We start from the raw sequence: 13935 nt of genomic DNA on the forward strand, positions 1-13935 counted from the left end.
GACTAAACTATATTGGAGTGCTGCTTCAGGAAGGCAATGCAGAGTACAGAGAGCTGCATTTGATAATTTGAAATAATCTTACTGAGTAGTCTGTGAGAGCAGCAGTTCCCAAGCACTAAAAGCTTCATGTAATGTTTCAAGCAATTCCTAGGGCCCAGAAGCTATGAAAACCTCAGGAATATACAAAAATGAAGAAAACATGAACAGAATTGTCTAGCCAATGCTATTAACAATTGCTGCTGTTCAAGCTTCCTTAAGAATTTCTGTACATCTAAACCTAGACTATGACTCTGCACCTTCAATTGTAATGACTCCACAGTTATGGACTCTTCTATACTCCTTCTTCTGCCTCCCAGTGAGTGCTGAGCGCTGCTGAAACTCAGCTTAAGCTGCCTGTTCCTTATTCAGGAGCAGGCCCTTTTTGTGGAATTCTTCAGGGCACATGCAATGAAGGATATAGAAGACTTCATAACATCTGCATGATACTCCTGCCTTTGCCATGGCCTGTGGAAAAGCCCACCAGGCAGCCACAAATAAACACTCTCCACTAACAGCACAAAGAGCATCTCTCCTTGCTGCGTTCCATAAGCAAAGGACGAAAGAGTGAAAGAACAGTTTCACTGGATATGTGTCTCAAAAACACTGCCCCTCAAACCACCTTGATACATTTCCAGCTATGCCCTCTTCTTTTTATTTACTTTTATTCCTGTTATGTTAAAAAAATAAGTAGCAGGTACAGAACTGACTAACTATACATCTTTGAGCCGCTTCTGAGTGTTGGTTAGTAACTACCCTTGAAAGCCCCAGATTTTATGACATGACCTTCTGATACAAATATCACTAAGCCTGTAAATGGCTCACCCTTGGATTTTTTCCACAGGAAACACAAAGGTCAAATAGTATATAAAAATATATTTGCCACATTGAGTCAGATCAACAGTTACTAGCCTGGCATCCCATCTCGAGTAGTCACTAACATATGACCAAGTAAAAGCACAAAAACTAGAATTATCATACAGTGAAACATCTCTCAAATACTCTGTCTTCAACAGTCAAGCTCCTGAGTCCCTTTTAGTTGTGATCTACCCCTTTTGAGGAGACCAGAAATACACACGTAATTCAAGACACAGAAGCATCACTGATACATATAGTTGTACAATGTGTAATTGCACTCTGGTTCCTGTTCTCTGTTCCTCTCCTGACAATTCTTTTTATTCATGTTTGGAAACTGAGGATTGACTTGAGTTAGTGGAACTGCTCTATCATTGTCAACTTCTACTTTAACAGCATTAAAGGCACAGTCAGATATTGTACGCTATCATGCTGAAACATCAAACAAAAAAAGAAAGATTTTGGGGTGTTTGAAAAGGCAATGGGTGCATAGAAAATATATTTAAAAAATCAGGGCAATTTTACAATAAAAAAGCAAGAAATACAAACAACCAACTGTCACTGGAATTATTTTGTAAAGTTTTTGCTACTTTCTGAATAGCTTTCAGTAAAATATGATTAAAAATTAAAGTAGCATAGAAACATAATGAAACAAAGGCTATGATTGATCCTTTTCTGATTTCAAATTACTTACTTTGATCTGAGCAAGGATATCACCAACTTTCACAAGTCTTTCATTGTAATACCACTCCGGTAGTCGTGGTTTGTATTTGATCCAAATGTTAAACAAAGTATTTGCTCTAAAAAAAAATATATATACACAGGAGAAAAGGTTTCAGATTAAACTGGCAGTAAACCTGTCATAACAAGTAAACAAATCAGGAAAGCTTCAACTTTTGAAAACTCCTTTCTTCCAAATCTATTTGAACTTCTATATATTTCAAAGCAAGTGATCATTACAACCAGATTTAACAGGCAGACAAGGACATGTCTGGGTTTCATTTCTGTCACCAGTTTTTATCATGCATTTTAAACAGGATGAATTTTCTCCCATGTAAATTCTTATTAAAATGTCCTAGTAAGAATCCCCTTGTGTTGTTCAAGCACAGTCACAAGCAGAAAATCTGTCCCACATTTCAGCTAGTATTTGAGAAGTTCTGTTGGAAGAAACAATTTGATCTCTTAGACTCAATGAATTACAGTTCACAGCAATTATTGGACTGGAAACGACAAATGTTATGAGCAGGAAATAAAAAACCAAAATAACAATGTATGGTCAGGTAGCTGCAACCTTGCAATGGTTGCGGTAGCCATGGAATAAACCACAAAGCTATACAATATATAGAGCTATGGTTTCCAGAGCTCACAGTATACAGAGGTACACCATGAGTCATGAAAGAAATGTTCAGGAATTTTAAAATGTAAGGGGTAGGCTTCAGAAAGAACCAAATTACACACTTGCTAAAACAGAGAGGATTTTATGGCAATAATTGTGATGCTCTTCTGTTGCCTCTATTATTCTAGCCACACTTGTCATCAAGGATGTCTTTGTGTAATAAATTGCCTATTTTGCTGAACCAGCAAGCCTCCCAGAAATGGTAACTGATTCTAAGAAGTTTCCCTCTGCTACAGAGACACTGACTACATTGTGCCAGTACTTCAGTCCCTACCAACCATGGTTTGATGGCCTCGTGCTCTCACGTGTACAACTTACCCACCCTACGCTTCTTTAAGAAAGCTACATTCTAGCTGGAAAGCAATAACTGTTCAGACAGACTGCTAATAAGCACTGGGACTTTTTCATAAAAGAATCACGTTAGCAAATCATTACCAGTATTGACAGTGTTCACAGCGCCAGGCATCTCTCACATTTTTTCTCTTAACAAATGACTTACACAGAAACGTCAGCAGAGTGCCTTGTAATACTGCTACAGCCAAATTATTTATAGGTAGCAATTTATGAGGAAAGAAAGCAACTGAAGAACTATAAATTAACATTTAAAGAAATTAACATCTGAAAAATATCCTTCTAGCTGAATTGTCATGCATAAACCATATGCTTATTGGTGTGAGGTGGCTGGAACTTTTCAACTTCTCTTAAAACTGGGATGGTAGAATAGAACACAAGACACTTTCTTAAACTGTTCTCTGACATTCAAGTACTTGGAATGCATTCTAACAGTGTCTCATATAACTCTTCATTTCAGCTTATAATAACACTCCCAATTAAAAGAACAAAAAGCACAATAAATAACATTTTTTTCCACACAGAAAGCTGTGAGCCATCGTCACATTTCAAGGTGAAACAGGTGGCTTTATGAGAAATCTGTCAAAATTACCTTTACAATAAAGAAATGCAAAAATCATAATCCTTTTTTTTTTTTTTCTAAAAGTATCATCTCAGCACAATTCTCAGTTCTTGAAAGTAAGCAGCAAGGAAATAAGTAGGACATCCTAGAGTTGTATCCTAAAGGAAAAATGCAGTAACAGCACAAACTAGGCCAAAAGCAACAATCAGAATAAATGTTCTAAGGCATTTTTAAGGAGAAAATTTTTAAGGAAACCATAGCCCAGTGAAATTAAGAGTACTTTATAAATGAGGGAATGAGTCCCTCCTGGTCCATCCTTAAAAATTAACCGCCTGGGAACGTACTGAGTTCTTACAGTGAGAAAATATTCCACACCAGTGAGTATCTGCAAAGAGGCTCCAAAGCAAAGGAATCTGTCAGGCAGCTGAGCAAAGTTCCCTTGGACTATTAAAGGAAGAATTTAGGAAAATTTCAGAGACCAAGAGATTTGATGGATATTAGAAGGAAATGGGAAAGAGAAAAAAGAGAAGGAAAAGAGATATCAAGAATGACCCTGGATGAAGCTCTCTAAAGCTAAGACTAATATATTTATTTCAGACTGATCAGCTTGAAGTCCCCAGTAATGGCCATCTTCATTTTTTGTTATGAATGTTCATGTTAACACATGAGATTCTCAGATATAATAAACAAGTAATAAATCTCTAAAAAACTATTTTAGCAAAGTACTGACAAACCTGACCAGACTTTCAGCTTCAGTCAGAAGGTTAAGGTAAACTGATTCTGCTACAGTGCCATGACTAAATACAGGTGAGTTCATGACACAGGAATATTTCTTTGACACAGACGAAAAAGGAGAGACACTCCCCAAACAGCTCCTTAGCCTTTCATTTAAACAGTCTGTAGGACACCAGAATAACAAGTTAAGTAAGTGAATTCTCAAAAAAAACTAGTGGACTGTTGAAGCTCAGAGGTGAAATTTCTTTACTTCCATCCATAATAGAAGAAAAATCCCTAAGGTCAACCCATAATAGTGTGCACAGGATAAGGCCCACATGACTAAAATCTTTACTAAAAGTATAAAGAATTCTCTGATACTGATCAAAAGCCATCTTATTAAATAAGGGTGGCTAAGCCACACAACATGAGATAAAATCAATAATTCAAGGTAAAGCTTTGATGGCCCTGCTGCCAAGAGAAATGGAGCAAAACAACCTCTTGTTTAGCTGAGGAAAAATTACTTTTGATTGCTATTTCCGACTGAAAAGATTTGTGACAGAAGGGAAGTGTTCAGTAATTTTTGTTTCCTACATTAGAACATTTAAATGCCTAAATTATGGCCTTTCTGTTGACCTATAAACAGAAGTTTGAAAGAGTTAGAGGAATGAGGCAGATAATTTTATTTTTCTAAATTGAACACACTTACCACGTGGAAGCTGGTTTTCTTGTTGCTTGAAGAACAAGAACACTTTGATCTCAATCCATGCCACAAAAGATAGTTTGGAAAATGGAATAGCAAGGAGTCTTTAGAGCATATAGAAAAGTATCAAAGCAGTGACCCTTGAAGGCGTAATAACACGCTCTGACTCCATGTTGCAGAAGGCTAAATAAATTGCTTTTATTATGCTAAATTATATTACATTAATACTATACTATACTAGAACTATATCACACTAAAAAAAATACTAAACAAAAACCTATGACTATCTCCCGACAGTCACGACACAGCTTTGACCCAACTGGCCAGTCAATCCAAACAACCTTCACCGGTGTCCAATTAACAAATCACTCTTTGGTAAAAAAATCTCCATAACACATTCCACATGTGCCAAACAACAGAAACAGCGAATAGATATAAGAATTGTTTTCTTCTTTCTCTGAGCTTTCTCACTGTGTCTCACAGCTTCCCAGGAAAAATCCTGGGAGAGAGAATCACATCTCTCTCTGTTCAGAGAATGTGAATGCCACAGGAAAGCATCTGAAATAGTCATTACCTTCAGAAATTCTCAGGACCAGCCAGACTACAGCTGGTTCTGCAAGCAGCACATGTTCTGATTTTGAGTTATCAAACAATGAAGCAGTAGGGAGAAAAACCCCTGAAATTTCATAATCACATATTGACTTTGCTGACTGCCTGAACATATGCTAACAATCAGAATTCCAGTCTTCTACCTCGGTACTGTTCCTATGCAAATCAAGAACGCCTGACGATGCACAGCTACTGAGAGCTTCATGTTACTCAGTATTCCTAATGCCCTGGAATTTTGGTAGGGATCACTACTACCAGAGACTTCTGAGATCAAGGCCTGTATGGAGTCAGTTCTCATCTCCATGATGAACACTGCAGATTTCTTCAGATGTGAAAATACTCTCATGCCAGCCAAGGTACGCACAGTCACGGGTCACATCCACAAAATACCAGTTTGAATAAGACAGAACTTAGGTTTGAGAGGTAAAGCAAAAAAAGGCTTGGAGACACTGTTCACAAAAACGGGTAACTTAGCACCATATTGCAAACAGCTCAGCTTCAGCATGGCTGCCTGCCGACCAGAAGATACGAAGAACACATAGAAGAACCACTGTTGGCAATTTTGGTAGTGCCTGAAGCAGCCAAGTAGTGTTACTTCTTCTAAGTGGACCTGGAGAGAATAGCTTTCAATATAACCATACCTATCAGCTAAACCTGAAATAAAAAGGTCTGAAACTACATAAAGGCTTCAAAATAGCAAACCACTGAAATCAGCTGCTGAAACAATATAAAAAGTCAACATACTGAGATTCAGAACACTAGAGGCAAAAACCTGGAGACTGATACCTGCATGATCCACCTAGGCCTAGACCCAATGATGAACATGCCCCATAAACAAATTAGGAAGCCAGATAGCTTAGAATAGGAAGGATCTCCAGCTCAGGCAAAGGCCAGGCTGCAGAATCTGAGTATTTTCAGAAATACCTTCTGAAAATGTATACACCTGCTTCAGAGTAGGGTAATTTGTTGACTATTTCTAGGAAACTACTGAGTGAAATATGCAAGGGTAGAAACTGCACATAAGTGATAAGGTAACCACCCTGTAACCTAACTCCTATGCTGTTTTTGAAGGAATTTTTGATACCCTGGGAAACTTGTGGGGTTTATGTTAAAGACCTGTAAACTTAGAACAGAGTAGTATTCAGATAACAGCAATAGAAAATCAAGTATTTACCTTAAAATAAGTAGTTGAGCTCTTGTATCACAATGCACCTAAATGCAGCAGGGAGAGCTACATGAGAAATGCACAGTCTGTAAAAGACATATGCATGCACCATGAATCATACACCGATTCCAGTTGCTCTATCTTAACTGCATTACAAAATCTCGACTTATGCATACCCACAGATATGCATCTATGCGAGCAAACAAATATGCACTATTATACTTGCCATATGCTCTGCCTGCATCTATGTGTATAAAAATATACCAACGCAGACAGAGACATATGCACGAAAAGAGCTGTGTGCTGTTCTCCTTGTGTTGCCCTACTGTCGAAGGCATGGACGTGCCCACAAGAGCTCACCCTCGCGGGCTGCCAGTCCCTGCAGCACTGTCAAGGGATTTTCCCACCAGGAAGCTCAGGCAGCTCTGACAGAACCAACAGTGGTGCTGCCAACTTCCACAGTCCCTCGTGGTTTTTCCCTAAAGCACTGAAGAAGAAAAAAAAAAAAAAAAAAAAAAAAAAAAAAAAAAAAAAAAAGCGGTGTTCAGATTTCTGAGGGGTTTAACTTTAAAGGAAACGGATTGCCAGTGCTTTGGCACACTGCTGGAGAAGTTTGTTCCGCAAGTAAACCCCTGGCTATCTCCCAGTGCAGCGGGCGCGGGATTCCCAGCGTGACCCGTGGCGACGAGGGAGCCGAGCAGCGGCGGGCGTGGCGACCTGGCGCTGCCCGGCGGGCCGGGAAGGGCAGCCCGCGGGGCGGCTGAAGGAGCAGAGCGACGAGGAGGCGTGCGGCCGAAAAAGGGAGCTGAGACAGGGGCAGAGGGAACGGCGAGCGGCTCCCGGAGCGGGCGGCGACGTGGGAATCAGGGGCGGCGGCGCAGCCCTACCCGTGGCGGCGCAGGTCGTGCTGCGGCGTGTCGGCCTCCCCCGCGCCTCGCAGCCGCCGCAGGGAGCTCAGGAAGCGCCGCAGCTCGGCCTCGAAGCTGTCCACCACCGGGTTGCCCCGCGCCACGGGCCCGAAGAAAGCGGCGTGCGGGGCCTGCGGGCCGGCGGCGGGCGGCGGCGGCCCTGCAGGCTGCGCCATGCTCGGCCCGGCCCGGCCCGGCCCGGCCCGGCCCGGGGGCGGACGCGTCCCTGTCTCCGGGCAACGGCCGCGGGCAGCGGCCCCGCGGGGCCGCCCTGGACGAGGCGGAGGTACCGCAGGGGGCGGCGTTTCCGCAGCCTGTTTCACCGGGGATGGCGCTTAGCACCTGCTCGTTGTGTCGCTGTGCCTGCTGCGCGGCTACGCATAAAAGATAAAAGTGTGCTTATCCTCTGAATGGTTATGTGTGTCTGTTCAAACAAACAAACAAACAAACAAGGTGGCAAGCTAGGAAACTACCAGCCCGTATTTATGTTATAGGAGGTGCCTATAGCAACGTATGTGTTTTGAAGTTCTTTACAGACACTGTGGTAAAGAGGTTTGGGAGGGATGTGAAGGAAACTGACTCTGTTGCCATGTTCGTCATCAGGATGAGCGTAAGGGACAGCTGAAGTGAAAACATGAAAGTGAGAGAAATATGGTAAGTGAGCAGAGTGCCCTGGCAACCAGGGCCTTTGGAGGCAGTTTCTCGACAGTGATTCAAGGAAAAGGCTCAATAGAGATGGGTAAAGAAACACTTGAAAAGTGCATCCAAGTAAATCATAGATGACAGCAAAATAACTATCCTTCCAACAGCTGGAGACACACAGCATCAGCACACTGAATTACTGGAATCAGAAAATACTGCATTAACAAGGTCAAAGAAATGACATGGGAATCATCTAGATACTATTCATCCTTGGAAAATTGGGAAGATGAAAAAATATGATTAATTTATGACTAATGTGTCTGACTCATTTTACACATTGATTTAGTATTGTTACCTGCTGGGAGTTGTGTGGATCCATTATCCAACAGGTATTGTGAGACTGTGGGAAGATCTAGTGACAATGGCTATGCCATTTAGGTGGGAGCAAATTTAAACAAAGCACAAGCGGGAGTGGGTTCCTCAGATATCTGTGAAGGAGGTAGAAAATTGAGTCTGCAATGAAAAGACATGGCAAAAAGATTTTGATGCAGGGATTTAGAAATCACTGTGTTCAGAGACAAATTTTACAGAACAAATATGAGAACTTGGCTTGGAGAGCAGCAACTGCAACATTTAAAGATTTTGCCTGTGCTTTGCAATGCTAACCAAAGAACTCCCTGTAATGGTTACCGGATGACTAATAAAACACTAGCCTCTTGGGAAAAGTGGCCTGTGCCACTGTAAGTATTGTTGGTGGCATCCGTTTCAAGTCCCTATGAAGTTCTGAGATAGTTTGCCTCACTAGATGGTGCTGCATCCCAAAGGGCTGATATTCACATTCATGGAATGCAGAGAGTGCTGTTCTCAAACCAGCAGTACCTAGAAACTTCAAGGGGAACTTGAGAGATTGGAAACGAGACTGCTGAGTAAAACTTTACATATCTCTAATATTTGGGTAGCAGATGGTGGAGTGAATATAACATTTGCAATGTGGATTAGCATTTCAGCCATAGAAACAAACTGAGTCATGGAAAACAATAAGGGAAAGGGAGGATAGCCATTCCCCAGAGGGCAAGATTGCAGAACTATGTAAAGATAAAGCTTTAACCACTGGGAGGTTAACCAGGGTGTAGTTGGTCAGCCAGCTCATGAAGATTTCAACTAAAATTCCTGGATCAGAGTTCAACAGGATCAAAGTATGCATTCCCTGCTAGGTGGAGGTTTAATGTATGGAGGGCAGTTCTGACCCTCTCAGCACCCAGGGTGGACCATAGCAAGGAACTACACTACTATAAACACTATACACCTATAATGTGTATGTTATTTCAATATTGGATGCTTACAATATTGATTCCTATTATACTGTTCTGGGGAAGACTGGAGTTTCAACTTCAGATAGTCTCCATCTAACATTTAGTGTGTTGGACACTTAATTGGGTCCAAAAGTCAAAAAGGCTTATAGATAAATGATTAGAACTTCTTAACTTCAGAAGGAGTGTAGATTCTTCAGAAGCATTCAGCTCATATAACCTGATCTTTACAGAGAAAAGCTTGACGTATACAAAACACTAAGAGTGATGGCCACTGAAGTTTTAACCATGATAGGATAATTTTGTCAAAAGATGGAGCATACCTGTATGACTTGGAAAGTTTATAGCAATTTTTTTGAATTACATTACATTAGGGCTCCTACACCCTAAAATATGTGATCTGTTGATTGGAAGGCTAATGATTTATTCATCATTGGTAGGTGAACATTTAGATAGTAATTTGAACTATAGTAACATTAGGGAGAAAGTAGGATAGATTATGGAGCATTGGCACGGACAGGATCCCAAGAAATGGAACTTGGGTAAATCCCCTGACCCAAATAGACAGGGTATAGCAACCTGTGCTTTAATACCAGCAGGTCAGATAGAAGGAAGCTGCCTCAGAAATAGAAGCACCCACAAAGAGTTAACTTAGTAAAAACCCATATAGGAACTGTCTGCTCTCATGGCTATGGGGCCAAGAGTATGCTTGAGCTGTAAAGGAGGAAAACTTTGCCATTAACTCATCAAGCTGCCTGCTTATTTTTCATGTGTCTGTTCCACTTGTGTGAACAGCAGTGGTTATGAAGAGCAAACAAAGGGGGGAAACACTGCATGATCACAGCAGAGTTGGGCAGGAAGAGTGTTCAGTGATATCTGGGTACAGGGGCTGAGGTAACGTCTGCTGAGCCCTACCTAGTACATCAATCAAAGTTTGTTTCCTATGGATAATTCTGAGATGCATGTTCAGATCCTTTTCTAGGATGCTTGTAGCAAATATACACCTGAATTATGGTGCCTATAGACTTTGCTCTTTGATATTCATAGACAAGAGGCAGTCATGGATGCTGTATTACCAGACTTCTGCAGGGTAACTTGACAGTCCCCAGAGGTGTGAAAGAGCTACATTTATGTCATCTCTTCCTTGATGCTTTCAGGAAAAATAGACTGAGCTGAAATGATTCTGTGCCATCACTTAGTATCTCAGGCTGATAGGCTAATGAAGACACAAGAATTTAAAATAATGACTAACACACTTATGTACTACATATTCAGAACTGGGATCTGCATTTACTGTACTTGCAGTATGCCTGCCAGGTCCGAAGAGCCAGTGGGAATCCACTTTGGGTAGGGTATTCCCCTTTGAGTAGGAGTGAATTTTGAATTTAAAAAATAGAAGAAAATCTAGAGAAAGAAGCAATAGCATGTGTGTAGTGATTCTTATGGAGAAATTCACTTCATGAGTTAGTCAAGCAAAACAAGGTCAAGGAAACACAACATCTTATATGACAGTACAGCATTTGCTATTCATATGCTATAGGGGAATCATATAAAATACAAAGTAATGGCTCTAAGTTACCTGATAAAGCTCCATAAAAAGCCATCATACAGCTGGAAGAAGTGAACTAAGCTGCTGAATGCCAGGAGCACTGGCACTTTATAGATATGAAGAAGTTGTCCGATGGAAGGGGGTAAAATAAGAACTTGTGCTGAGCTTACAAGAGGCAAAGCACATGCTGAAATTAATGTACCTTCCAAATAACTAACTGTACAGAAAGCAGACCTGCATGCTTCTTGCTATCACCTCCTGTGGCACTTGTCTATACCTGTAGCTAATGAGATACATGGGAATCCTGGACCTCTATGGGCAGCTATGAGAGATTATAGTCAGCATTTCCTTCCCACCTCCTTGCTTCTGGGCTGCTTTTGGTAAAGCTGCATGTGGCTTACTGAAAGTGTCTTTAGACTCAGATGCCTTACTTAAATTTGCATTTACATTCAATAAAAATTTGTGAATTCCCACCCTTATCTAAGGCCTGCTTACTACCTTCCCATAGGAAAGTTGTCAAGGAGCTAAGAGATACACTGTCCTGTTTTGACAGCATTTGTATTTTTTTTTTGCTGTACCATGAAGAAACCTGTCCTGAACTAGGAAGGTACATGCCTGATTGCAAAGGTAGGGAAATGTGGAAAGATGGTGGGAGTGGCTTACTTAGGACACCATACAGCGTTTAAAACAATGCAGCAGTTCAAGTCCTTTACTGAGACAGTGACACATATTCATAAAATATTTTGGTGCTTTTCCTGTCAGTGAGCAGTATACAAAATTTGTCAGACAATGGCACGGTCTCTGAACTCTGGGACGTAGATTAACAATAGCTGAGGCATGTGTGTCTTTTGACAAGCAATTGATGATCTTTTAATATATAATGAAAGCAGATCTGGGACAGTTCTAATGCAAGTAAATTCAAAGAGAAGGAAAATGCTAAGCTTTTACTTGAAAACAGTTCTTGGCTTCCTTTCTGATCTAGTTTGTCAGTGTTGTATGAGGAAGGGAAAAGAGTGATCAACACAAGAAAGAACTGCAGTGACTGAGAACTATGCCAGTGCCAGGTTCTTACAGAGCTGTGTTCAAGCTTAGGGTGACAGTTGTCTCTGTGTTTTCATTGTATTCTATGAAAGGCTTCAGTGCCAAACTCTAAAGATGATGTGAGAGATTTCAAGGTTATAGTATATTAAAATGGATTTTTTTTCTTTTAAAATCTAAGTTGAATACTCACAAAAAGGTTTTCTAAGTTTCCTTTTATTATTAGGAAAATTTTCTTAGGCATATAAATTAATCTCAGTTGACTTGCAGAAAATGGGAGAAATCTGGGAGAAGTGATCTTGTTCAGCTGATTTTCCCCCCACTGCAAAGAAAGTGTAGGAGTGTGTAATATTTGTGTGAACAATCTGTGAGATTTGACTCACCCACTCAAGTTGTATTGTTATGCATTGAGTGGGTTAAGCAGTCTTTGGGGAGGGAGGTACAGTAGGGGTTTTATATAGATGCTTGAGTTTGTAAGAGGTCTGAGATCTTCATTATGGACTTAAGTGCCAAAGGTAGCAGTTGGAAATATGAAAGTCTGTGAGCAACTCTCCAAAAATGGAAATATTGCTTCAAGGATAGAGTTTGCCTACAGTTCATGTTATTCTCTTAATTTTTATAAGATATATTTTATTCCCGCTTACAAGTAAATTCTACTCAAGTAGACATCAACTGATGATGAGATCATTTTGCAAAGGCTTCTAGGAACCTGCATCTGAGAATGTACTATTTTCAGTTCACTAGACAGACTATGGAGAAAAGTTCATGTCTCACCTAAAGCTCTTGTCTCAAATCTCAGGAAGCTGTAGAGGTTCTTCTAAAGAAGAAGCTACACCTAAGGCTAGTTTAGAGCAGCTGTAAAGATATTTTGCAAAAAAGCCCTGTAAATCCCTTGCAATCATAAAAAAGTGAAAGTATGCACAAGATTTTTAGTGATGTGCATGGAAGCTGCATCTTAGAAACACTCTAAAAACATGGAGCACTTACATGTATGTATAAAAAAGCTAGAGAGAGTCCTTAGCTAAAGACAACATCCAGTTTATTGAGTGGAGATGGCCAAGGTAGTTTTTTGCCATGAAATGTGAAGTAGCAGAGATGGAGCATGTAAATTATTTCTCTTTTAGCTACTTCAGCTTAAACTGATTGCTAGGTAGGCATCTAATAGTTAGATTTGATTTTGGAAAAAAAAATGGTGGCATGTTTTGTTTAAAATACATTTTCTTCATTTCATAAATATCCTCAAGCCAAACATTAAATGAGAGAAAGTATAACCTAATCCAAGAAATAAATTAGTTCTGAAGATCTTCCCAAATTCTCCTGAAGCCAAGTACGACAGTGCATTTTTATTTCTATTCTCCTGACGTACATTTGCTGTTTATAATTCTGAGCTGCTGCAAATGCTGTAGATAGAAATGATCCTGGGGAAATTACACTATTGTTTGTATATATAACTCCTGAGTAGCCAAATGCATCCTTATCATGACTCTTCTTCTGTTGTGCATTTGGTCTGGGAGTACTCACAGGATCAAAATAGACTCTTCTAGGAATAAACTATTGGCAACAAAAGGACACCTAAAATAACCTGGTGATGATGCCCTCCAATATTTTTAGATAAATGCATTTCTGTTCAGGCCTTTTCTTACTGCATTACAATATGAATTTTGAAACTTTGTGACACCATTGCTTCCATTTTCCATTCTTATTAGTTTCGCACTTGCTTGCAAGAATACTTCACTCCAAGGTCAAAGTATCTGCTGATTGAGGTTTTTTCAAGCAGCTGACAGAAATTGTTTTGGACAATAGCCTGACCTTGGAGTAGGAGATCTAGCAGACTGGAGGTCAGCAGTAGAAAATGAGACAATGTGGAAGAGTATTTTTTTTTTTTTTTTGTTATTAAGCACTGCTTATTCAAGGAAGTAGGAAAAAAAATCCCTTTCTTTTCACATAGTTATTTGAATTTTTCATATTTTCCAATACTTTAAAAAATATTCTATGTAATTATATTTTCTAGTGAATTTTTTAATAATATAAAACATTCTGATCTTTTTATATGTATTATTTCTAATAAGGATGTATGTACTTATGTAATTGTGAACT

General features: G+C 40.0%; 1 protein-coding gene across 2 annotated transcripts in view; it reads right to left on the bottom strand.

Moving 5' to 3' along the window:
- CFAP54 (cilia and flagella associated protein 54) overlaps positions 1-7478 on the bottom strand; it is a 100701-nt gene extending 93223 nt beyond the window's left edge. The window contains exons 1-2 of one of the 2 annotated variants that reach the window (XM_068191677.1): positions 7279-7478; positions 1586-1691 (exon numbers count right to left, since the gene is read on the bottom strand). In XM_068191677.1, the coding sequence (XP_068047778.1) occupies positions 1586-1691; positions 7279-7475 (303 nt within the window). In that variant the 5' untranslated portion in view covers positions 7476-7478. The remainder of the gene's footprint in view (positions 1-1585; positions 1692-7278) is intronic. The other variant, XM_068191676.1, reaches the window with a different exon arrangement.
- Positions 7479-13935: the final 6457 nt, after the last annotated feature.

The sequence above is a fragment of the Anomalospiza imberbis genome, chromosome 5 (assembly GCF_031753505.1).
Source record: "Anomalospiza imberbis isolate Cuckoo-Finch-1a 21T00152 chromosome 5, ASM3175350v1, whole genome shotgun sequence".
Taxonomy (NCBI): Eukaryota; Metazoa; Chordata; class Aves; order Passeriformes; family Viduidae; genus Anomalospiza; species Anomalospiza imberbis.